This window comes from Metarhizium brunneum, chromosome 5, assembly GCF_013426205.1.
Source record: "Metarhizium brunneum chromosome 5, complete sequence".
Lineage (NCBI taxonomy): Eukaryota > Fungi > Ascomycota > Sordariomycetes > Hypocreales > Clavicipitaceae > Metarhizium > Metarhizium brunneum.
This window is the reverse complement of record NC_089426.1, coordinates 1,875,378-1,900,502: the sequence shown is the minus strand read 5'-3', so window position 1 is coordinate 1,900,502 and position 25,125 is coordinate 1,875,378. Positions and strand designations below refer to the sequence as shown.

At 51.9% G+C, this 25,125-nt stretch overlaps 8 protein-coding genes across 8 annotated transcripts; 4 read left to right on the top strand and 4 right to left on the bottom strand.

Moving 5' to 3' along the window:
- Positions 1-753: 753 nt before the first annotated feature.
- G6M90_00g086700 (uncharacterized protein) lies at positions 754-2,628 on the top strand (the record flags this gene model as incomplete). Its single annotated transcript, XM_014686958.1, has 2 exons — positions 754-1,584; positions 1,648-2,628. 2 exons carry the CDS (start codon positions 754-756, stop codon positions 2,626-2,628), a joined length of 1,812 nt encoding a protein of 603 aa, XP_014542444.1.
- Positions 2,629-3,185: 557 nt separating this feature from the next.
- SPP2 (Pre-mRNA-splicing factor SPP2) lies at positions 3,186-4,232 on the bottom strand (the record flags this gene model as incomplete). The annotated part of the gene is made up of 1 exon (XM_014686959.1): positions 3,186-4,232. The coding sequence occupies one exon, from the start codon at positions 4,230-4,232 to the stop codon at positions 3,186-3,188; it is 1,047 nt and encodes a 348-aa protein (XP_014542445.1).
- Positions 4,233-7,767: 3,535 nt separating this feature from the next.
- EAF1 (Chromatin modification-related protein EAF1) lies at positions 7,768-12,529 on the top strand (the record flags this gene model as incomplete). Its single annotated transcript, XM_014686960.1, has 3 exons — positions 7,768-7,829; positions 7,907-8,059; positions 8,233-12,529. The coding sequence occupies 3 exons, from the start codon at positions 7,768-7,770 to the stop codon at positions 12,527-12,529; spliced, it is 4,512 nt and encodes a 1,503-aa protein (XP_014542446.1).
- A 684-nt stretch (positions 12,530-13,213) lies between these two features.
- Positions 13,214-15,476, bottom strand: G6M90_00g086670 (uncharacterized protein; the record flags this gene model as incomplete). The annotated part of the gene is made up of 5 exons (XM_014686961.1): positions 13,214-14,274; positions 14,334-14,990; positions 15,095-15,241; positions 15,336-15,356; positions 15,431-15,476. 5 exons carry the CDS (start codon positions 15,474-15,476, stop codon positions 13,214-13,216), a joined length of 1,932 nt encoding a protein of 643 aa, XP_014542447.1.
- Positions 15,477-16,927: 1,451 nt separating this feature from the next.
- ARL3 (ADP-ribosylation factor-like protein 3) lies at positions 16,928-17,632 on the top strand (the record flags this gene model as incomplete). Its single annotated transcript, XM_066131293.1, has 2 exons — positions 16,928-16,976; positions 17,043-17,632. The coding sequence occupies 2 exons, from the start codon at positions 16,928-16,930 to the stop codon at positions 17,630-17,632; spliced, it is 639 nt and encodes a 212-aa protein (XP_065987346.1).
- Positions 17,633-17,989: 357 nt separating this feature from the next.
- Positions 17,990-18,978, bottom strand: rrp45 (Exosome complex component rrp45; the record flags this gene model as incomplete). Its single annotated transcript, XM_014686963.1, has 2 exons — positions 17,990-18,707; positions 18,830-18,978. 2 exons carry the CDS (start codon positions 18,976-18,978, stop codon positions 17,990-17,992), a joined length of 867 nt encoding a protein of 288 aa, XP_014542449.1.
- Positions 18,979-19,944: 966 nt separating this feature from the next.
- On the top strand, positions 19,945-21,179 carry G6M90_00g086640 (uncharacterized protein; the record flags this gene model as incomplete). The annotated part of the gene is made up of 5 exons (XM_066131292.1): positions 19,945-20,022; positions 20,097-20,690; positions 20,778-20,849; positions 20,912-21,005; positions 21,073-21,179. 5 exons carry the CDS (start codon positions 19,945-19,947, stop codon positions 21,177-21,179), a joined length of 945 nt encoding a protein of 314 aa, XP_065987358.1.
- Positions 21,180-21,465: 286 nt separating this feature from the next.
- On the bottom strand, positions 21,466-22,768 carry CHI1_1 (Chitinase 1; the record flags this gene model as incomplete). The annotated part of the gene is made up of 4 exons (XM_014686965.2): positions 21,466-21,984; positions 22,055-22,278; positions 22,332-22,618; positions 22,701-22,768. 4 exons carry the CDS (start codon positions 22,766-22,768, stop codon positions 21,466-21,468), a joined length of 1,098 nt encoding a protein of 365 aa, XP_014542451.2.
- Between the last annotated feature and the right edge of the window lie 2,357 nt (positions 22,769-25,125).

The following is a 25,125-nucleotide window of genomic DNA, read 5'->3' as shown; positions in this document are numbered from 1 at the left end:
TAGTACCCGGAATCCATATCCGGCTGTTGTATTATGATGTTATTTATGTATGTTTGAATGGTTTGAACATTTTGGGCGGCACGCAGGCGGGGACACGTGTGGCCGGACAGATTCTTTACTATGTAGGGGAGTTAGAAGGGAGTAAGAAGGAAAATGGCGTTTATAACATGCGTTGATATCAGCCTGTAGTCGCTACATAATGAAATAATCATCCAGGTTTCCAAGATCACACGCCCGTTGATTGTCAAGACCCGCCAATGCGAGATCGGCATTGAGGATACGTATCTGGAGGTGTCGCTCAGGTGAAGCTCGCAGAGTCCAGACACTGTCAGTGCGGGGCTGCTAATCGCACTTTAACATTGGAGGGGCAGGCGGGGAAGCAACTCTCATGCCAGATGGTAAGCTGCTCCTCGACTCCGTACTGCGTCAACTAGTTCGTCATACGTACAGAGTAGTACCGACGGCAAGTACTCACATGTGCAAGCTCAAGACTGTGTCTCAAGGTGCTGCATAAAGTCATGCAAACCAAACTCCTTCATCACTAATTTGAGCCACCCAGACCTGAGCTGCCCTGCCGTTGATTCCAGGACACTTGAACCCCCTGCAAGACGATCTACTCCCTCACTTGTATTGAGCATTGTCTGCAGCTAATCGCAGCGTCACGCGCCTTCGGAACTCGACCAACTACCCCGCCGTCTGGTACGAAGCTCAGCTTGAGCTGCAGCAAACATTGAAGCTGCATGCACATCCATCATGGCTACCAACGAGCCAACCACCGAGGAGGTCATCCAGCGACTCAAGGAGGCTCGTCCCCCGGCATCCGATAGATTTACATATCTTACCATCATAGACAAGTCCATGTCGCCCGGGATCCTGCCGGCTCTCCACGAAATCCTGGAAGATGTAGAGCTTACTAGTGACATTGGCTGGGACCTTGTCGAAATGCTCATCCATGTCCCCGGAAGCGAGAGCTGTCTAGAGACCATTGCGCGCCTTGGAAACCCTCGAGAAGTCATCCTCAAGGTGTTGCAGGTCATGGAAACGGTGACTGGGGAAGGAGACAACGGCTCGGTAGGGAACCAGTATTTCGTCACTCTTTGCGGTATGCTCGGCATCCTGCACAAGCGACTTCAAGTCAAGACGCCGTCTCGATTTCTGCACACCACACTAGACACTGTATATCGATCATATGACCCAACGAGCGCCGAATCGACTGCCGCTATCATCTCGCTGATGCAATCGCTCTCCGCGCAAAAAAGGCCGCCGCTGCCGTCGCGACAGTCGAGTACAGTGCTCGGAACCGCGCTTCATACCAGCGACGAGACGAAGAGTGCGCCCGATCCAGAGGCGGACAAGTCTGATCTTCCCAATGCTGACGAGCTTGAAATTATGACGCATTTGTTGCGCTGCTTTATTACCTGTGTCATTGAGGCCTACGTCAACTCGAACAAGTTGGAATGGGCCGCGAGGTTACTGGAATATACGTATCCTGAGAGAGTGGTTCCAGGAAGGAAGACGATGATGCAGGCGTTTAACGAGGTGGACGAGTTGGGGGCAAAGGATGCATTGGTCGGCCAGCTGGCAGTAAGTTATGGCCTCCAGCGTTTCCCTTGACTGCATGCATTGGTCCTTAACTGGCGTATATAGGCTGTTGCTGGTGACTTGGACTTTGCCAAGATGACCTTTGCCGAGCTTCGGGAGATCCTTCAAGCGCCGATTGTTCGAGATCCACTGGCAATCGAATTTGATCCCGCAAATATCGAGGAGATTAAGATATCAGGAGGTGGACTGTTATGTGTGATTGCCTATTGGGTTTTTGCAGGCGACGTCTTTGACGCCGACCAGCCTCGACCCGGCATGTACATGTTTCCAGACCATCAACAACTATTGAAGCATTACATCGGAGACGACCCCCAATCGGAGATATTGAACAACCCTGGAACCATGGAAGCGTTGGTCGTGCTCGCAATCTGGCTAGTCGGCCAGAAGAAGCTTGCCCAGGATGGTGCGGCAGATACAAACGCCAAGGACAACTACATGCCGTATCACCACCTTATAACACTCATTTCCGTCTTCCACGCCAACATTCACGTTCGAAATGCCGCTACAGTCGTTGCCGGAGCAGTCCTTCACTCGGACCCTGACGAGGACGATCGCCTCGCCATCCTAGAAGATCTCCTCGAGAACTGCATGTTTGGGTCTCTCCAAGCCTGTGCGATAACCTGGCTCAGAGAAGAAGTCATTTCCGCGCGCAAGGCAAATTCCAAAGGGCGGTTTGGCACTCCGGATTGTTTCGAGTCTATACAATACACGCTTTTTCCTGACCTGACATATCTCAAGGAAGCGGATATCGAGACGTTATTGGAATTCTGGGCAGAAGGCTCCCCGTTCCACCTACAAGCCGCCAACTTTGCCCTGTTCCTATTTGGAAATGAGTACAAGGACCTTGCGCCGGCGGGCATGGCTGCCGCTATTGAACACCGCTATGTGCAACCACTGCTGCATGCCTGTGGGCTGTTGATTGAGGAGATGGCGATCGGGGAGATTGAAAAGTCTGACGACCATAAAAGTACGGTGATGGAATTGGGAATATTGAAGGATGTACTTGAGAGGGTACCTTTGCAGTGACGACTTGCGCAAATTAGTCAAACAGACGGAACGGTATACGGCATTTGGTCGCGGTGGGTTTGTTGGCCCAGGTATTTTGAACTGGGACTAGTTACTTGACTTGTATGTATGGAGTGAATGGGCGGTGGTTTACGAACATGAAATGCACAATTTATTTTCTTGGTATAGAGTTTACTGCTGTTGCTTGTTGGTGGTGCATGTTTCTTGGCTGTTCCGAAGTCCTGCGCGCGAGGCCACGTTTTCGAGAGCATCGCAACTACGACCCCCGAGTTGACGGCTGAGCTACGTTAGGCATGCTACCAGTACTCGTATCTGGTAGCTCATAGTGTTCAGAGTCCGCAGACAGCACTCTGGTTGCCTCGCAGGTGTACCGGCCTCATTGTCGTCTGGACCGCACCCATGGCGGCCAGTGAAGGGATGAATCGAACATGAATCGGGTATTGGTATTCTATGGTGGTGGTTCAAGCAATTTCGCAACAGTGCTGTGCGGGTCATAAAAGTTCAACTCTCGCAGCCACCTCGGGAAACGTTGCCTCTTTGCAACGAACTCCTCAAAATTACCGTCTTCTATCCCGGTCGTAGTCCCTGTGTCTACCCCTATCCCTATCCCTATCCATATCCCTTTCTCTCCTATCTCTATGATGATCTCTGTCCCCATCCCTATCTCGTTCCCTATGACCATTTCTCTCTCTGTCCCTCTCCCTCTCCCGCTCTCTCTTATAGCTATCTTCTCTGCCTCGTTCTTCCTTTCTTTTATTTTGTTCCCGATTGTACTCGTGCAGCCGGGGCCGGCTCCTCTTTTTCGCGCCGTTCTGGTTCCAACCGCCTAGATCTTCTACACCCTTCAGCTCTTTCGCGCCAAGGCCGAGTCGGTTTTGCCGCCTACGCACGTCCTTTGACTTTGGCCCGCGGTGTTCCCCGTCCCATCCCATCCCGCGCAAGAGGGCGGCGCCGAATTCTTCAATGGGCATTGCTTCGTAGTCTTCCAGCGTGGAGGCGGCGCCTGCGGTTGCGGCATCGCGTTTGTACACGTCGTCTTCGGTGGTTATGACTCTGGTTTCTTTCGGTTTGTTGCCTAGCAGCGCGTCGAGGGCCTCGTCGTCTGCCGTCTTGGGTTTGGGTGCTTCCTTGGCCGTCTCTGACGGGGTGTCTTGTGGCTCGGGGGAAGGCTGGTCGTTCTTTTCTTTGATGGTCAGGCCCCATAATAGACCTTTGTCTTGGTCTGCTGGTGTTCTCTCTGCGCTCCCATTTTGGTTGTGCTGGTGTCCTCTGGCTTCCGCGGGTCGATTGTCTCCCCTCTGTGCGCGGATCTCCCCTCTCCAATCTCTATTCGCTTGCCGCTCGATGACGTATTCTCTCTTCACATCCTCCTTCTTTTTGTGTCGCGTCTCCGCACCATCTGCGCCGAACCCGGTGATGGCTTCGTGGCGTCCGCGACGGTCGTCGTCTGAGTCTGAGTCCGAGTCTGCGCCGAGGGCAGCGTGGGATCGGGGCCGCTTTCCGAGGCTTGATGGTGGTGCTGGACGGGAGGTTTTGTTAGAGGACGGGGTTGAAGATGTTGAGCCGAATTTAATGGCTATTCGACCTTTGGAGGGCTCCGACATGGCGCTGCAAGTATGGGTTGGAGTTTGAGGCTAATGATGAGATTTGGATTTGATGCAGCGCTCGCACCGACTAGGATCCAGTCAAGTCAACATTGAAAATGTGGGGCCGCAGGGTCGTGGAGTGGCTTGACAAGGTGCACATGTGGAGCCTTGGACCGGGAAAATTGACAGCATGAACTCGACATTTCAAGCTTTAGAGGCTCTGCCATGGACTTCATTGGTTCCATCACTCGAGACTTCGGTTCTCTTTCACATCCTTAATGAGAATCAACGGTTCTAAATAATCGTTGGGACTTCAGACACGATGCGTCTTAGTACTCCCATGGAGCTCCATCCTCGCCTACGGAGGCATAATAACAGTTCGATATTACTTTAACGCCAAACCAAACCGCTAGGACGGCCATGTTTTAAAAATGACGACTACAGTCCCAGAAGGATGCTCATTCTGACCTGGGTGATCCAAAGGCCACAAATTCGATTTGCAGGCCTTGGGCAGGTGGCAACAGCTGAAGAATTGACACCGGCTGTAGAACCTCGAATTCGCTCAAGATTTCTTCAGTTGGATCTTTTTTCGCTCATTTCCTCAACTTCACACTCCATACATACTCTGCTCCTACTTTCTGCTCATCCCCACAAGGGACAAAATAAAAGAAACCGAATTCAGATGGGAGAACGCTTCTATCTTGTCGTTCCTCGGGCGGAGTAGAGATTCGAGATGAGTGGTGACATTTCGCAGATTTTTGACGAGTGTGATGAGGTACTCGTACATCTTCTTGCTGTGCCTATAATTCTACCAAGGCGATTATATTTTCCTAAACGGCGCATCTCATATATGTTGTCTTTGCTATCTGATCGTATGGATCTCACCAATGATTGCAGAGCGATCACGATAAATAATACTAAGAAATGAGAGGCTAATGAATATTCGAGAAACCACAAGAGTGTCGAAATTGGAGTTGATTATGAAGCGACGATTGCGTATTTCGTGCGTTCGATCACTTTCATCGACCTCTCCACAGAATCACACCTACAAATCATGTGTCACATAGACTCTATAGATGATATTGTATGCCTGAGTCTGACTAGTCGATATTTCTGGGATGTTGTCAGAAAATATCCTTCAATTTTATGCATCACTTCAGGGCTGACGGGCCGGTGAGAACATTGTGTGCGTTGGTGACCAGATTGAACCAGGCGACTTGCCCCTAGGTGTATTATCTCAGAGAGAATTGAACAAAGTCTACCAAGACTTGCTCGATGTATTGGGGGCCACAGAGACGGCAATGATGATGGAATAGACCGTGTACAAAAACGCTCGCTTTGCCCATATGTTCGGCCAACAGCATCTGAGCTACAAAACGGCATGCTACTCGCCTGGGAATCGGATCGTGTGCTCAGGTCTTGCCCAGACAGGGCGATACAAAATGAACCAATACTCAATATGAAATGGCATGAAATGTGCGTTAAAGGATCAACTTACTTTCCTGACCACCAGCCATGGACCCTCCGAAATCTAGCAACCAAGGACTTTGTTCGCTCCGAAGCTGTTACTTTGAAGCCTCAATACATTCACGCCGCATGTTTGCCAACTATTTGATCGGAAAGACTGAGACTCGCTCAGCGACCTGAAAAGGCTCTGCAGAGAGACAGCCCTGCTTTGCTACCTTTGCCGTTCAAGTGAGGCTACTGAACAAGACATTTTGTAACAATGAATATATGTGCCATTATTGACGGAAATAGTGCGACGTATGCTGAAAATGTGAACGAAAGACAAATGACGGAGTCAGCCATTCCAGCTGTGGTCAAACCAAGCCAGGAACCGGCCGGTCGGCTTGCAACATTGTCAGCTAAACATCACCTGGGGCAATTTCGTGAAACAAAACATGCATGAACAGCAACATATACATGCAGAGGGAATGTGGCGGCCCAGCCGTGTCAAGAAGCGTCGAATATCCAGATGCCATGTCATGCTTGTGCCTGTCCATCTACCGTCTAGATGCATGCGATTCCTTTGAGTAATATTGAAACAACCTCGTATGGGTAGGCCGGAAACTGGTCTAGTAGCTGCAAAAGCAAATGTTGCATTGGTGTGGTTTTGTGTTGTTTATGTGTTTAGTATCAAGCCACACTCCTATGAAAACGTGGCTAGTGTGTGAATTTGCAAATCTTTTCCATCCGTCGTCGTTGCGCTAATCCCGTTTTTAACCTTGTGAGATGAGCACTGACCTCCTTTTTTTTTTGCCTCATTTTTTTCGTCTTGGATGTGTCTTGGTTGTTGGAACATGATGGATGTATGTAAGCCCAAAGGACGAGACATGGTTTTATGCGATAAATCGAGCGGGAGGGGGAAAGAGTTTTCTTCTTGTTATTTTACTACAAAGCACTCATTTTGGAAAATGTCAGCACGGTGGTCTTGACAAACGACAACACCGCGATAAAAAAAAAAAAAGTGTATTATGAGAAACACAGGATTGCGTGCAGGGCCGTAATGAACTACTAACAGTGGGTGTAACTACAGGCTACTACTCGAACCCCCGAGCTCATCCTGGGCTGGACAATCGATCCATGACGATTGGAGCGGGCCCCCGGATGCGGTAGTGAAAATTGTGTCAGTGTTGAAGAGGGCTGGACGATAACAGGCCAGGCGGCTTACAGTGTTGAGACGGCGCGCGCACTATCCAATCTGTTCAGCCGCCAGTATCCAAGTACGGAGTACGGAGCACAGTTATACACGACTCGTGCATCAGGCAAGACAGGCTGGCCGTCTGCATACAGTGCGGGTCCAAGGTCGACGGTGGCTGCCTCCCTCAGGCGCTGGATGGTGGATTCCCGTTCATGTTCATTGACATTGAAGTCGCGTCCACGGTTGAACTGGCCCCCGCCCGCCGGCTACCCGCGCTCGTCCGTGGTCATGTCGGGTCCAGTCGTAACTAGTCTCTCTCTCGGACAAATTGACGACCCAGGCCTGTCGTTGATGTCAACATGCTGCAAGAGCCAACGTGGAACACGCGTGCGCCGGACACGCCCTAATAATAGTGCAGCGGACTCGACAAGAACTACTGCTACTAGGCTCCATGTCCCCCGTCCCTCTAGATGCCAGCATTTAAGCTGGTCCGAAGCAGGTCGATAGCTACAAGCTCCGTACTCCGTAGATACCGGACTAGAGTCCAGAGTCCAGCCTGAGCCCCTCCCCCTTCTGGGGCTTGAATTGGCCGCCTGCTGCCGCCTGCTGCCCGCCCGCCTGCGCAAGGCATTCAATGTCCATGTCCATGTCGCTGGCAAAAATTTCCACCACCACTGACCGGGCCCCTCCCCCCTAAGATCCCCCCCAGAGGTGAAATCGCCGCCCGACAAATTTCAACGCCCTCTCTCAAGTTGGTGACTCCTCACAAGGACGAAAAAAACAATTCGTCAATACGGCCTCAACCACCACCATTTGCATCGTCACCCACCCGGTATTTCATCTCTGTCAACTGCGTATTGGCCTCCAGTGCATCTGTTTGGCCCTCAAACGGATGCCGCCCACGCCGATGCTATGACTGAGGTCGGGCACCCCGACCTATCGAGGCTGCTTCAATCAAAGCGCAACGACTGCAAGTGAGTATAGTCTCGTTCGAAGGCGCGATTTTTTCTCGTCATTTCGATATAATTTTTGTCGTGCTGACCCGTCGCAGTGCAATCGTAACGTCGAGGAAGAGAAAGCTGCGCGAGCTCTTTGCGGTCGCGACCCAAGTCGAGACCTTGCCGAGCCATGCATTTGCTAACCCTGACGCGCCAGCGGCAACACAGGCCGAATGGCAGTTTTTGCAAGCAAATGACATCTTGCAGTACGTCCTTGCCATGCAATCTGACTCTTTTTTTAATATGCCTTGGACCGATATTGGTGTTTTTGTTGTGTGCATCAATTGAGCACCTGGCTGCCGTTTATTGCGATGTCGTCTCCGTTTAGTCTGGGTGTGGAATACGTCTTTTGTCTCTAATACTAATCTTCCATCTGCAGAGGAAAGCCGCTGAATGAGCTTCATATTCCGGCGAGGCAGAAGCAATCGATCGACAAGTTGAAAAGATCACTCGCGCTGCAAATAAGTGCTGCGACAACTCAGCCATCTTCGAAGCCGACGCCAGTTCCCATTCCAATACCACTCGATAGCATCAAAAAGGAATTTTCGACGGCGCCTGTACAAAAATCATCTGATGTAACCCAGTCCAAGGCGGTTACTTCTGTTGTCAATGGCCGACCGGGCTCAGCATCAGGCAGTTTGGCACAATCAACACCAGGTCTGCCTGCACAGAAACCATCGCAAAGCCCGACATCTCCCGCGAAACCGGTTGCGCCGGGACCAAAACCACCATTAACTGTTGAGCCGACTACGAATATCAAGACCAAAACGAATAGCGCGTCGGCGACCAACAATGCAACTCAACAACAACCACAACAACCTCCTGTTAAATTTCCTCCCGGGACGAAGAAGCCCGCCAGCAGTGCAACTAAACACCATGATGCAATTCCAGCGTCGGTCACTCCAACACCCCTTCCGATTAAGCCGACCGCCACTGCCTCGCTTAACAATAACACAACCAATGCGCCTCTCAGCATTAAACTTCCGCCCGAGGCTGTTAAAGCAACCGAGGCTATGTCATCGCCAGCATCGACTACTCATACCGCGACCACGCCGGCCATACACGACGTGTCTACGGACACCAGCCCCGACAATGATAGTACCCGATTCGTCGATCCGACACAACATCCGGACGAGCCAGACGCTAGTGAGGTTATCCAACACCAGCAGGAGAAGGTAGCAGAAGGTCAGGAGCACAGCCCAGGCGCAGAGGACCAGCTTCTTCAAGAATCAATCAGATCCAGCACGACATCTGCGACACCACAAGCGCCCGAAGAAGCCGCGAAAGTTTCGATGATTGACGAAGTTTCAGAACATGAACCCCCAGCAATTGAGCCAAAGAAACTCGGTAAAGCTGAGGTTCCCGATAGTCAGGACAGTTCGCCCGATCAGATGCAAGTCGACGCCACCGAGCTACGAACGCAAGCCCAAACCCAGAAACCCGTGACTCCTAGCGATTCAAAACCGCCGTCTCAAAGCACGGTTCAGACTCCCACTACAGCCGTTAAAAAGGAACAGACTGTGCAACTACCAGCTCCGGAGAGAGCTGTCACCCGAGTATCCTCCGGGGCTATGCGGTTGAAATCTGTGACCGAAATCGTGGGAGGTGGCGCGATATCCCGCCCGTCCATCGCAGACCGAGATGCGACAAAAGGATCACACGATCAGCTCACACCTGTCACTTCAACTCCTCAGTCTCCGGCATCCAGAGTAAGAAATGGGCATAAACGAGATCGATCGAAGGGCCAGGTGTCAACGGTCCTTTTTGGGAAACAACCAAAGCGAGTTGATGAGAAATCCATTGTATCGGGCCACAAAGAAATTTTGCAGCCAACGGATGACTATTACACTTCACTCTTCGTGCAAAACTTTACCGGCGCTTCCAAGTGGATGCAACCGCTTGAACGAATCTTGTTTCAAGCAAATAAGACCATCGCCACTCCGGATGCTGACATTGCCATCCAAGACCACCAGGCTTGCAAGGTCCTAAGGCGTGTATACCACTTGCAACAACATGACAAGTGGTCGTTACGTCAACTCAAGCGCTGCCCTGAGCCGACAAGACCTCCGACACAGTGGGACACGCTACTAAAAGAGATGAAATGGATGCGGACAGACTTTCGTGAGGAGCGCAAATGGAAAATGGCAGTTGCCCGAAACCTGGCCTATGCCTGCGCAGAATGGTACGAAGCATCCTCCAATGAGCGAAAACAGATGCAAGTTCGTGCTGCTATCCCTCCAAAGGCTGAAACGGTAGAAGCCGATGTGCCCATGACGGATGTTGATGGAGACGGGGCGGACAATCAGCCAACTCCCGACCTGATATCATCTGGCGATGTAGACTCGCCGCAACCAGTGGACGAACTTGCCGATGACTTCGTGGAAACCGTTCCCCCGTCTGCCATCTTCACTCTACAGGAAGACGATGTTGTGTTCGGGTTGCGGCGAACAACGGCTTCGGATGCCCTACTTGATGAGCTTCCAATGTATGGCTCACCTCTGAAGGTCCTGAGTGGAGATATCACAAACCCCGAGTATGACCCAGACGCCCATTGGCGCCGTCCTGCTTTGCCCCTGAGCAAGTACGTTGAAGGTGAAATGAAGCTTGTAACGTCCACCCCTCCGCGCAAACGCAGCAGATTCAGCTACGAGAATGAGGAGTCAGATGATGAGTTCGAGGGCGCCTTCGTGGCCGACCAAGCCGTCCACAACGTTGAACTTCCCGCAACGACTGACGAAGTTGCCCTCTTCCGGCCTGACTCAAAACACATCAGAGACAGGCTACATGCAGGTCACCAATTCAGGCCACCTTCGGAACACGCAATGCCTGTGCAGAGCTTCTATGAGTCTCGCGGGCCATCGCAATGGACGCTGGTAGAGGATGATGAATTGCGGGGACTTGTTCGGGAGTATTCTTATAATTGGTCATTGATTGCTCACATGTTGTCGACCAAATCCAAGTTTCAGTCGGGCGCTGAGAGACGCACGCCTTGGGAATGCTTTGAGCGATGGATCAATCTCGAAGGCCTTCCAGCAGACATGCAAAAGACGCAGTACTTCAAGGCATACAACAGCAGAATCGAGTCAGCACAGCGAGTCATTGCTCAGCAGAACCAAATGGCTGCACAACAAGCCAGTGCCGCTGGTGGTGCCATGACGCCCGTTCGCAGGAGACCGTCGGTGCCAGTGCGAGTCGAGAGGCGGCGTAATCAAAAGCACTTGAGTCTACTTGATGCAATGAGAAAGCTCGCCAAGAAGAGAGAGACCACTATCCAAAAGCAACAACACTCAGCGTCACAAAATTCAGCTAACAAGAAGCCCAACGATACTATTTCGCAACGGCAGAAAAAGACACCAAGAGATTACAGTCTCCTCCGTTTCGAACGCGATCAGGCTCTAGCAGAGAAGATGGCACAGTACGCGCAGCGGCAGGAAGCCCAGCGACGAGCTGCTCTACAAGCCAGGACTCAAGGCCAGGCAGCCCAGGCAGCCCAGGCAGCGGGGGCTGGAGGACAAGCACAGCAAAACGGAAATCATCTTCCAAACGGCAGCGTCCCAGCAGGTGGTGCTGCTCGCCCAGGTATCCCAAGCCAACTCGCAGCCGCTGCTGCCGTTGCCGCCGCCACTCAGCGGCCCCGGATGCCCATGCAAGCTCCGGTCAATGGGATGGGAGTTGCTGGTGTCCAAGCTCAGATGAATGGCGGGCTTTCGGTTGCCAACCAGATGGCCGCTGTCCCGCAGGCCCAGCTGCAAGCTGCGATGCAAGGCCAGCAGAGAATGCCAATGCCGAACCAGCAGCCGGATGCCAACTTGATGCTTCGTGCCCAACGCATCTCTGAACAGCAGAGAGTTCAGATCCAGCAGGCTCAGCACCAGCAACACCAGCAACCGCAGCAAGTCCAGCCACATCAGCAGCATCAGCAGCAGCCGCCGCAACAGCAGCAGCAACCACCGCAGCAACAGACCAATGGCGCAGCAGTTGGTACTCCTGGACCGCACAGCTCGCCTCCCCTGCGCAATGGCATCAACGGAATCAATCAACAAAACTACATGACCACCGCACAGGCCATGATGGCTCAGTACAGTGCGGTTGCCAATGCCAATGGGCATACATCACCGCCAACTAATGGTCTACACATGCCCGTCGCCGTTAACGGTAGTTCCCCAGGCCAAAGAGTTCATCCTCAGCTTCCCGCCGGCATCGCCGCACAGCTTGCTCAACTAGAAGCCCAGTTGAGGGCGAAGAACCCGAATCTGACGCCCGAACAAGCACGCCAGGTCGCAACAGAACATCTCACGAGAACCATGATGGCACAGCGCCAGTCTGCCATGAATGCTGCTGCGGGGGGAACCGGACAGCCCGGTCTTGCCAACAGCATTGCGGCAACCACCAGTCCTCACCAGTATGCGGCTCTCCTTCGGCAGCAGCAGCAGGCCGCCGCCACTCTTCAGGCTCAGCAACAGGCAAAGGCTCAGCAGGCCCAGCAGGCCCAGCAGGCTCAGCAAGCCCAACAGGCTCAACAGGCCCAACAGGCCCAACAGGCTCAGCAGGCTCAGCAACAAGTTCAGCAGCGCGCAGGGAGCCAAGCATCCCCTACTCCCGTCCCTGCGCCCAGCCCGGGGCAGTCCCATCAACGCCAATCCAGTGGTAGCGCCACTCCTTCAGGGGGCCAATAAACCAGCTCTCTTTGTATCTAGGCCAGTTTTTGTGGTGCTTTTGTCATCTGCTACGGTTGGCTGTAGTTTTGGATGTCATGTTGGTGACGGAAAGCTACTTGAAGTCTTGGCTGCCGTCTCTCCTTCTACCTCATTTACACACGGTTACGGTCATGGTCACAGGGCGTTTTATGTTTTGCAGAATGGTCAGGGTTGCCAGAAATTATTATGGCCATCGGGCATGGAGCTCGGGGCGAGTAGCTGGAATAGCGAGCGCAGTGTTGGCAAATTTGCTCGTCTTGTCTTGACGGGCTGGGAATTGTTGTATATACCTTAATTTTGTCGAATGGGGGCAGTGGAAGCTCTCTCGACGTTAAAAACTCATGTTGCCCAGAGAAGGCACGCACACAATTATGCTCGTCTCCCAGTGCAGGTGACGTTTCAAGTGTTCAATAATAAATAAGATGGTCCGAATCAAACATGTAGGGTCACCATCAATAGATACAAAAACGCCACGTGCGCCACGTACAATGTACAAGGACGACAAGTCAGACCAGGAAACATGACCGTCCAAGCCTCCATTCATTCATCCCATTAATTTCGAATCAGCTTTTCCAGCGCTGTGGTTATGAAACTCGTCATACATCCCTGTCCGTATCTACATGCTCAAGTATCCTCCATATGTCTATCTATCTAGCTCGCTGGCTAACTCTTATTGTTATCGCCCTGGAGTAAGAGGTGCGGCTTGATGAAATCCTCGTCTAGTTGTCTGAATAGACCCGCTGGATCTTCTGCACTCCAAAGTTGTCGAATAGCTCCGGTGGCAGTCATGGGCGTTGGCTGCGATGCCTCACCAGCCGGGCTCATAAAGGCACTGTCCGTTTGAGGAGAGGGCTGTGAGCTGGTGTGGCGGGCAGGACGAGCTGGTGGCGGTAGATCAGACGTGTCAATGTCTGTATCAAAGTCGGAGTCTTCGCCACTACGGCCAAGCAAATCTGCCCTCTCGAACTCATCCTGGTTACGATTGGAATTCTTTCGGTTAAGACTATTTCCTCGGATACTTTGGCCGCTTCCAGAGAGGTGCGGTGACCTGTGGCCGGACACATAACTAGCGGACCGACCTTCCTCTAGGTTGTGCAGAACAATGTTGCCATTTCGCCGAGGTGTGTAGCCAATGCCGCCGCCCGAACGTTTGGCATGGAGACCAGTAGCAACTGTTTCAATATCAAACTCGTCGTCGCTATCAATCTCCTCCACGACTCCGGTCCGAATGCCGAGGATCTCGAGCATGCGGGCAGTGGTGCCACCAAATATAATGACGGTTAGGACAACCACAACCAACACAGTCGCTCGAAGAGCGAGGGCATTATCACCGGTCAGAAGTTCGGCGAGAGCCACGCCGACGGCGCCACGAAGGCCCGCCCAAAAGAGCATTGCCTGGTAGTTGTACGGCAATTCTTCGGCAGCTTCAACACCACGCCGCCTGGCGCGATATGAAATGAACCAGTTGATAGCTTTAGACAGGGGGAACACGGCGACCCATCGAGCAACGCAAACGGCTAGAATGGTAATCATAATAAGGGGTGGCTGGAATGACAGCGCACTGTCGGTGAACAGGGCCAGACCAAGATAAATGAAGATGAAGTTTTCGGACAATTGTGATATTACTTGGAAAATGTATTTTGTGGTGAGTTGGGTTCGGCGAGACATGTTGAAATAGGCATAATGCTTCAGGGTTATACCACAGAAGAGCAAGGACACGATACCTAATCGAGATGAGCAAAGTGAAGGCGACATGTAATGAGCAGAACGGAATAGCACTTACCAGACAAATGCACACCTTGGGAGAAGAAGTAGGTGGCATAAGCTATCAAGAAGACGAGACAGCTTTCAATCTTTGTATATCGTCTGAGATACGTAAATTTGAGAAGCAAGGCAGTGCCGATGCCGACAACGATGCCGATGAGCAAACTGCTGAAAAAAACCAGCAAGAAAATGCCGGTACCTTCAAAGAAGCTGAGGACTCCATAGCTAGATGCTTCGCCCTTGTTGTATTTCTGGGCTGTCTCAAAAATGACAATGGCAATGGCGTCATTAAGAATTGACTCGCCGAAAATAATGGTATACAGCTTCGGATCAACCTTGTAGGTATTGAAAATAGCCAAGATTGTGACTGGATCAGTGGCAGACAAGGTGGCACCAACAGAAATTGCATCAACAAATGTCATCTTCAGGGTTCCGGGGATCAGGGAGTATAGCCAAAGAATGAATCCAATGACGACGGCAGACAGAAATGTTCCTGCAAAGGCAAATGTAAGGATTGTGCCGATGTTGCGGAAGAAGTTGGCTTGATGCAGCTCGTATCCAGAAGAGAGAATAATCGGCGGTAGTAAGAGGTTGAAGAAAATTTGATAGTTGAAGTTTATCATGGTCCGTATCGAATCGCCCGAGGTGACGATGAGAATCAATCCAACCGTCATTCCTACGAGTGCGGCGCGGCTCAGTCAGTTCAAATTCCTGTCAAGACAATGACGACAATTGCGCCAAGTCGCGCACCAATGCTCTTCGGGGAATGCAATTACGAACCCGCAAAGATTGAAATGACTGTTTCGTGGATAGCCGTCACTTTCTTTATTTGGAGCATGTAACTCGTGAAAAAGGCTGCAATGAGCAGCAAAATGGCAATAAAGATGGTCCATGCCGCGTACAGTTCCTTGGTCGCGCCATCGCCCTCTAGAAGTTTGTTGGTCAGCAACGAGGTTTCGTCCGAAAGCGCAAGATGAAATTGCATTTCGAGGAGAATCGCATGAACTTGGGGTCGACGAACCTTCCTCGCTGTCATCTCGTCCTGTCGCGTTGGTCAAGTCAGTCTCGTGCCTACTTCTCATCGGGTGTAGCATGGCTTCTCAGTGTTCAACATACGTAGAAGTTTCAGGCCCAGGTCGGCGACTTCTGTGACCAACTCCATGGTCGGCTTAGATATTCGATACCGGCACAGAGTTGCAAGTGAATAGACCAATTCGGTGGGTTTAGGTGAAACGGTTGGAGGGAAGGGAATTCGAGCAGGATGGAGCTTTGGAGCTCTTGCGAGAGCCTCACGGCGGGGCCAGACAGAGCATGAGTTGTCGGTGCGTGCGTTTTATCTCTGGGGCTTTCTGAGGGCGCGCCGTAGAGCAAAAACTGGTCAAAGGAAATGAAGGATTGCGTCGAATAAATTGTAAATCGACGACGATGGAATGGCACAAAGTGACAAGGCCCCAAATGGATCCGGACCGGATTCGAAGGTTGACGTGGAAGGTCGGAAGGGGTTTGGCGCGGCCTGGGCTTTTGGTCTTGGCGGGGCCAAGGCATTCGGCGCAAAAGAAACATTTCGGCAACAGCGACCGTTGGCCCAGGTGGCACCTGCTGTTCTTGCCGGCTGGGGCCTGGCGTCAGGACAGGGTGTCCCTCCTGATCTGGACGCTGGAGGGCACATGCCCACACGTGCAGGTCCCTGCCAAAAAAGTATCGGCTACTTCCAGCAAGGCATTCCCCACACATTGAGCTCAGTATCCGCGACTTGGAAAACTTTGGAAGTGGCAGAGACTTGGAAAGTTTCATCGGCATTGAGTCCCTGCTCATTTGAGCCACTTTGAGACGGCGCCTTCAAATCCCCTCTGGTGTGCGAAGGCTTTAATGCGGTATTTGTAGGGATGTGTATCTAATAAGAAGCTGTATTCTTAAGGATATATATATTTACTAGTATATTATATAATAATAGAAGTATCTATATTATAATATACTAAGATTTAGACTGCTATAGAGTCACTTGAGGTCACCGGTTGCCTACAAGGGTGATGTGGGGCCGGCGACCTCACTGGAGCCTTCGCACACCAGAGGGGATGGTCAGTATACTCGAGACGAACCCCACGCACTTCCTCGGAGCAAAGTTCAGTAAAGGACACACATAGATTCTTGAGTGTACAGGTATAGTAGGTTAATTTAATCTGGATGAAGCATCATGAAGCCAGCAGGGTAGCGCAGTCGAGCAAACGCATTGTCACGTTTGACCCAATTGATCGCAAAGCCTACGTTCAAAGTTGAACATGGAAGGTCCGGTCAAGTCCTGCCCCACCATTCTAGTGCAGTTGAGCCGCCCTTGCAAACAAGGTCCCCTACAAGTGGCCACAAGCCGCCTGAACCTCCACGAGAGCGACGCCGAACTGACTGTTAACATGGAATATCACCAGCATACCGATCCCACGCGTCCAGTTCTCTCTCACCGCACACCACAAACTATACCCGTCCTATGCAGTCTGCGCCATAAAAATTTCCGCATCAGCGTCTGTTTTCCTGTTCGATCCAACAAATGAATGCGCCTGTCTATCGAACCAGCTGAGCTGTGGTCGAACGACACAACGGCCCGTCAAGTCCAGAAACATGTACCACCTCGCCAAGGGCCTGTATCTCTACGCGACCAGCAAAGAAGGTCTGCACCCTCCTCTACCAAACGAAAGGCGCAGACGGCAATGAAACTAACCAGCAATACCGACAGAATACTCCGTCATCCTCCTGGGCCTCGATAATGCCGGCAAGACCACGTTCCACGAACAAGTCAAGTCCATGTACCTCCCCCACGGTCCGGAACCAAAGCTCAAGACCGTGCCGACCGTCGGCCAGAATGTCTCGACGATAACCTTACCCGACATGTATATGAAGCTATGGGATGTCGGCGGCCAGCTGTCCCTTCGCAACCTCTGGCAAAGCTACTACGCCAGCTGCCACGCGATCGTCTTCATCATCGACAGTACGGACATTGGCGACGGGTCGCTTGAGGACGATGACAACGGCCGCTTGGAGGAGTGTAGACTTGTACTCGAAGATGTGCTGCAGCACTCGGAGACGGAAGGCGTGCCGCTACTCATTCTCGCGAACAAGCAGGACAGGGAGGATTGCGTTGAGACGATTCGCATCAAGGAAGGCCTGGTGAAGAAGGTCATGGAGGGCGATAAGGCGAGCAGTATTCGCGATTCCAGAGTATTGTCGTTGAGTGCGTTGACTGGAGACGGCGTCAGGGAGGCGGTGGATTGGGTAAGGACAAGAGTGCAGTGGAATAAAGAGTCGAGGCCGCCAGTGATGAGGTGAGAGAAGGAAAGGGAGATTTTGCAACAAGACATGGAGTTTTGATTTATTTTTTATTTCATGAGCTACGGACCATGATTTTAGAGAGTGTGGCTTAGCACGGCGTCTTGGCCTGGATAGATTTAAACGGAGATCATTGTACCTTTTTTTAAGCAGCGATATGTCCAGAATATCAACTTATGTTGTAAGGTTTAAAAATAGCATGAGCTTGTAACTAGGGGGGTATCAAGATGTCTCGGCTTTTTTTTCTCTATCCTGCCATACCGTGATAATGCGCCATGATGAAATAACAAACAGAACAGCCTTTCTCTTTTTTTTGTTTTGGGGCCTTCAGCTCCAATATATCCCGCTCTAACCACATCACCTATCATTATCTGCCTTTAACTCGGCCATCAACCCTCCCTTATCTCTCCTCTTCCCATCCTCCATCAACTTCCTATCCACCAGGTCCGTGAACACCTTGACCCTGTCCAACGCCAACTGCGCACACCTCACGAAGAGGGGCGCGTCCACATCCGCACCCCCCAGCTTCGATACCTGGCATATCTCGCCATGCTTGTTCAGACTAAAGGTACAGCTGGTCACCCTCAGCTGCTCCTCCAGCCATGTGGTGTCCATCAGCACCGTCTCCCCGTCGTGGCCGAAAAAACTAAACGTCACGCAAAACGGCGAGTGCAGCCAGCTGAGCGCCACGGGCTCCCGCTCTGCCGGGGTGTAAACGGTCAGCGTCTCGCCGTCCATGGTGGTCTCTGGCATGCGAAAGTGCCGGAGGGCGGCGACGACGGCGAAGCACGCCACGTCGAGGAGGTTGCCGTCGTGCGAGAGGACGTGGACGTCGGCGCGGACGGACCAGCACTTCTGGCCGGCGACGAGGCAGAGCGACTCGGTGTCGAGGGCGCCGGAGCGGCGGATGGTCTTTTCGAGGATCCTCGAGAGGAGGACTTCCTGCTCTGTGGGGCGGTTCACTTCGAATGAAGGCGCCGCCATGGGGCTCAGTTCCGAGGATATGGTGAATATACCGTCAAAGGGGCGGTCCGTGAAGGGCACTGTTACCTCTGCTGAGACTCTGGCGACGATTCTATATGTATGTGTTAGTGGTGGCTGTAGTCACATTATTACGTTTGGTATTTAGGCTTGGACTCTTTTTTTCTTCATCTTGTTGGGGGGGGTGTTGGAAGAACATGCCTTGTCTTCCCGCACTTGGCATCCGCAACGCCAAACTCATCTCCAAAAGTGAGCTCCAAAGGCCGGAACTGCTCAAACTTGCGATTGTCCAGGCGCAGACCTTCGTCAAGCGCCTTTGCGACAAAAGTCTTCTCGCTCAGCGACGGTTCCGCATCTCGTGGCATTGTGTCTGTCAATTGAGAAACAGGAAGATCCTGTGGCAACAGGCTCCTTCTGTATGTATTGAAGGGGTTGTTTTTCACTGGCTTTGCTCATGGCGTGTATGCTCAATGAGTGACGTGGGGTTGAAAATTCTGCCGGGCGGTGGAAGCCAAACACCGATGGAGGTAATGAAGGTTGAACATTGATGGTGGGGACGGTTGTGCATCTGCATAACTTTGAGCGATTGAGAAACTATACTATGTAGCGCATTTGTGAGTCGATTGGACCGTGGACTGTAGTCAGGATAGTGAAGGAAAAATTGCACCCCATTACATGACCCTGGTGTATTTGGTGGTTGCTTGTGCTTTACTGGAAGATGCCGTCAATGTTGCTCTCGGCCTATTGGCTTGAAGCAGCCAACTGCCGGGATCCACCTCCATCGGCAACCGAATTTCTTTAGAGGACGATGAATTTATCAAATGAGAGAATAAGAAGCCGAAAATTAAATGGCAGCTGTAGTGGGGTAAGAGAAGGTTGTTTGAACCGACAGAATATTCTCAGCATGACACTATATCCATAGCACAGTGGTATAGCGCATACTTCATACCTAGGTGCCTATGCAACACCGACAAGCAGGCAGCGGCAACTCCACACATCTCAACTCCGCCCGCCACCGCCGCAGCATCCTAACCCGTACCCGACGGCCGGTCTTGCCACCGAACCCCGAACACAGAATTGAGTTGCAGCTATGTTGAAAAAGAGCTTAAAGACTGGAGATAGGGGGTTTAAGTCCGGAAGAAACAAGGTCACGACCCCCGCCAGCCATGAAGTAAATTGGCATGCACTCGCCACATCCCACGACACGGCTTCGGGGGACCAGAGAGGGCACATGGAATCTAGATAAACACGGGTGTTGACCAGCTTCTCTTTCCCGCCTCGTGCCAAATACACCAAAGATCACAACTACCACTCCTCACCCGCCGCCCAACATGAGCCAGTCACTAAAGAGTCTCTGGCCTCCCAAGCCCCCTCTGACGGAGGCAAACCTACCGGACCAGACAGGCAAAGTCGGCACAAGTCCTCCCCCATCCCAAAACACCACGGGAAGCCTCGCCGTCCGTCTAACCCCCACCAAACGCAGGTCTTCCTCGTCACCGGCGCATCAGGCGGCGTAGGCGAGCAGCTCGCCTCCATCCTGTACCAGCACAACGCAAAAGTCTACCTCGCCGCGCGGTCCGAGGACAAGACCGCGGCGGCCATCTCCTCGCTCAGGGAGCAACACCCCCAGTCCAAGGGCGACCTCGTCTTCCTGCCCCTCGACCTCGCCGACCTAGGCACCATTGCCCAATCCGCCGAGCGGTTCCTGCGCCTCGAGTCGCGCCTCGACGTGCTCTGGCTCAATGCCGGCGTCATGGTGCCCCCCGCGGGCTCCAAGACCGCCCAGGGCTACGAGCTGCAGCTCGGCACCAACAACATCGGCCACTTCCTCCTGACGAAGCTCCTGCATCCCGTGCTGAAGAAGAGCGCCGCCGCCGCGCCCAAGAACTCCGTGCGCGTCGTGTGGGTGTCCTCCAGTGCCATTGACCTGGCGCCGAGCGGCGTCATTGATTTCCAGAACATGGCCTATGACAGGGACGAGAACGCCTGGGTCAAGTATGGGAGGAGCAAGGCCGGCAATGTGTTGCACGCGGTTGAGTTTGCCAGGAGGAGCGAGGGCGAGGGCATCGTCAGCGTGGTGAGTGCAGGGAAACAAAAAGCGGCGCGTAAAGTCTTTGACGAGGGGTATGACGAAAGCTAACAGTTTTTTTCTCCCTAAATCTAGAGCTTGAATCCGGGTAATCTGGCGACGGACTTGCAGAGATCCATGCCGGGATGGCAAAATTTCTTCTGGACAGTACGCTTTTTGATCAATAGTGCGAATTCTCGAGAGACGGAAGTGCTAACTGAGAGTTGTAGAATTTCATGGCGTATCCCGCCAAGTTTGGTGCTTATACAGAGCTGTTCGCAGGTCTGCACCCCGATGTTACTGTGGAAAAGTCTGGCATGTTTAGTAAGTTGCATGGTTTAATTACATATTCACCATCGTGTCGATTGGTTTCTTTCTAACCGGGTTTTAGTTGCGCCTTGGGGGCGGCTGGTTAATGCCCGCAAGGATCTGTTTGACCCCGAGCTAGGGAAGCGGTATTGGGAGTGGACAGAGGAGCAGGTCAAGCCGTATGTCTAGGAGCATGAGAGACTTTCTTTTTTGGATTATTGTTTTTGTATCGACTATGCAAGTCTGCAAGTCAGCATCTTCCTGATTCTGATTAGTAGGCGCATTGTAATATTCCACCATCGAATCAATTGCTCTGTGTTACAGGTGCTATCTATCCCCTCTTGTGATGGTCCTGCCATCCGCACCACACCTTGAACCAAGTACCGCATGGTTCGATTCATGTACAGTCTGAAGAGAAACACCTATGTACAACATGGGAATCCCGCGACCCGCTACATGTCGTCCGCACCATAGCTCACAGTGACTTGACACCAGCTTGCATGGCTTTGAAATGGCTCCAGTCGTGGCTATCTTGAGCCAGACTCCAAGCCATGACACCGCCCAGCTTTTTGGCAGCTACAATCTCCTTGAATTTCCGGGCAATAAGATCGGGAGCATCCCAAGTCCAGTACTGCTTAGTGGACGAATCCCAGTACCACATTCCCCCCTTGTCCTTGTCCTCCTTGCCATTCTGCAGGGCTTTGGTAAACGCAGCTTTGCTGTAGTTTTCGACTTCAAACGTGAAAGCCCCAGAAAGGTTAAGGTCAGAGCCATCGGGAGCTTCGAGAACCGCTGTAGGGCAGCCAGTGGGCTCGGCGCATTCGACACCGTCCTTGGTAGTAAAATACTTGGCGTAAAAAGCGAATCCAAGATTCATCTTGCTGGCAGTCATGCCTCGCTTGATGTAAGTGTCAATAGTATGGGCGCAATCCACAACAGAGGTGTGGTGATTGGTAGCGTTGTCTCGGCGATTCATAATGTCATACGTCATGACCTAGCAGCCACATATTAATTCATTTATTCCCCAGCAATTGTTTGCCTACCACGGAGCGGGTTGTACTTACATTGACAAAATCAACAGCTTTGTCAATCTTGGGAACCTGCTCGGCCGTGAAAGCAATCATGTCACCCTCCTTTCCAGGAACGGCAATGGACAGTTCCTTTTCTCCAATAGCAGCCTTGATCTCCTGCAGCAAGAGTGCGTACGTCTCAATTTCTGAAACCTTCTTATCATTGGGAGTCTGCTTATAGTCTTGGCCGTTGCCACCGGGATACTCCCAGTCAACATCTATCACAATGTAAGCAAACATTCATCTCCACAAGCAAATACAAACGTCTTACCGATGCAGTCGTAACCAAGAGTTGTCAAGGCGGTAGCAACATTCTTGGCGTACGTCTTGCGCGTGGTCTCGGTGGCAGCGCCAATACTGAAACCAGAGTTGTCACCCCATCCGCCAATAGCCATGCACACCTTTGTGCCCTTATCAAACAGAGCCCGGACCTGGTCCAACGGCATAAAAGGTTGATACGAGCTACCAGAGTTGAATGTTGTTGAAGGAGCAAAGGCAGTGATGACATAGTTTACGCCTGCCGTCACCTCCTTGGGGGGTAGTGTTGTCTTGTGCCATCTAGGGGAGGAGTTGTCAGCAACGCTCAGAGAGAGAGAGAGAGGGAGGCCGAGGGGTCTCTTTTTGCCAACTTTGGACTTACTGGTCAAAATACATGACATATCTGGGAGCCGCCGAGACAGCAGTGGCTGCCGCCAGAAGCAGAGACATGCATGAACGCATTATAAACAGTGTCCGATTCGAGTAATGCAATGCCCACCAGTGGCTTTTAGAGGAGGAGATTTATGGGATGGAAGATGAAGTAAATTGCCGATAGAGATGTTGGGGACATGACGGCCTTTAAATGATGGGAGTCTTTTGCCATTACGAGTTCCAGTCGGGGGAACGAAAATCACAATCGGCGGTTGGAAGGAATGCTGCAGGTTCCGCATAACAAGGCCTCATGAAACCCAACAAACAGAAACGGACAAAAGAGATGACACCCAACCATGATGGTGATTCACTACCCAGGTAGGCAAAATGAAATGGGGGACAAATGGGACCTCCTGACGGGCCATGGAAGCCGAAAGCCATTGTCGCGTGCAACGTCGCAATCATGACAGAGTAGCGCAAAAGTATCAGGAAAGAAGGCGTCGGTCGGCGCATAAAGGAGACTAACACGGACGGTACATACATGTATGGAGTCACAAGTCGCATCGAAGAAAGGACATAGAGAGTGGCTTTCCACCACGGGTCCTCCTATATGCCGGACAGGGGGCCAACTCAATGGCTGTTCTGGCGATGTGAGGTGATGTGGTGGTGATTGGCGATCCTTGACCTTTTTTCAGTCATGCAAGGCTTGAGCTTGGGCGCTGAGCCAGCAGATTGGCCAGTGCGCTTTTACTCCGTACCTGCCTGGCGAACAAAGCCAATCCGATTGACCACATGCAGACAAGGGCCGGCTGGCGCCAACTGCCAAGACCCTTTTGCTCCCGGTGAGGCATGAGCAGCCCCCACGAGGGCCCCCTCCCCCCCATTGGATGCTGATGCACGTCTTGCAGATGTGAATGTGCAGATGGTGCATAAAGGCTTGAACTATTTTCGGAGAGTCAAATGACATGGATCCGCCAAAGAACACTTGAGCCTCTTCTTTTGTGCAGATTAACTTGATATGTTGAAACACAGACGCATAACTGGGGTATGCGTGCCTGCTACATGCACAAGTCATGGTCGATTGATGCATTGCATAGCTGCACGGGCGAGCTAGCATCACATCTCCCTCACCGAGCGCATCTCGCGAGAGCCAACCGGAAAAATCCACAGATGCCGAGGGCCAACAAGTCAAGTCAGTACTCCGTAGGATCTCTAATATCAACGGTCAACTGGTCGATTTAGCCGCTTACTTCTAAAGGTCAATGCTCCTAGCTACATCGGCGCCTCCCCGAAGCGCCGGTGAGCACGAGAGGGTTGCACTGCATGGCAGAATATACTTTGCCAATTGATAAGTAACTTATGCGCTGAAAATATAGTACAAACGGTATATCATGGTGCTGCGCGCTTTTTTGTACCCTCAAGATATTGGGCATATCCTCATGCCCTTGTACCCAAACCTGGCGGTTCCTCACTCGAACGGATCCTCTTGAAAGTTCACCATCATGATGGACGTTGAGGTTTGTTAATAAACGCATTTGGGTCACGATATTCATCGCCCAGCTCCCCTTGAGTTTTGTGCTCACAAAACCCATGCAAATTGCTTTGCTGAGGTTGTTGCTTTGGGCCATGGTGTGCAGTATCCCGATGACTGGCATCCTTGCTACATACCCGTATCAAGTTTGACTCGTCTAAAACTACGAGTACTCTCCCAACTATCAACGCAACATATTTCATATATATAGCATCAGTACAAAAAGCCTCACACTCCCTCTCCCTGCGAGGAATCAGGCTTCGCAATCATGAACGAATGTCCAACCTCGCAAGCCGAATTTGGCAAACACCGTGCCACCAACAATACTGTTTCATCCGAGTAACATCACCGCACAGCGTTTCGAAGGCTCAGGCACCCGAGCATTCCTACTGGTTAGAACCTGCGGCCAGAGTGGTCCAATCTGGGTGTGGTAGCCGCAATCTACATGCATACAGTCTTCGTTTGAGATGGATCTGCTACCCGTAACTATTCCCTCCCGCCTTCAATCAAGCCACGTGTCTATTGTGCAAGGGCAGAAGAAGTAAACACCACTCGTTGACTTTCTAATATTCACCGCTGTCCGTCAAATACGTACCTTGAGCTTTATTTTTGCCCATTATCAAGAACAATTGACCATGCTGCCCGGGCCCAACCAGCATGGATCTCGTACCCGGAGCACGTACACCATGACGTGGATGGCCTTGGTTTCATCTCAACATGCCCATATTCAATGCCGGCACGCGCCACTTGCAATGATGTGCATGTAAAACGCCTCGACAGGGAGATGCACCATCCTGGACAGTAGAAGCAACAGACTTGCCCCCCTTTGTAGCATGTATATCCCGACATGGCGGCCTCTCGTATGCCCATATAGAGCCGAGTACCTCGAGTCGGTTCCTGTACC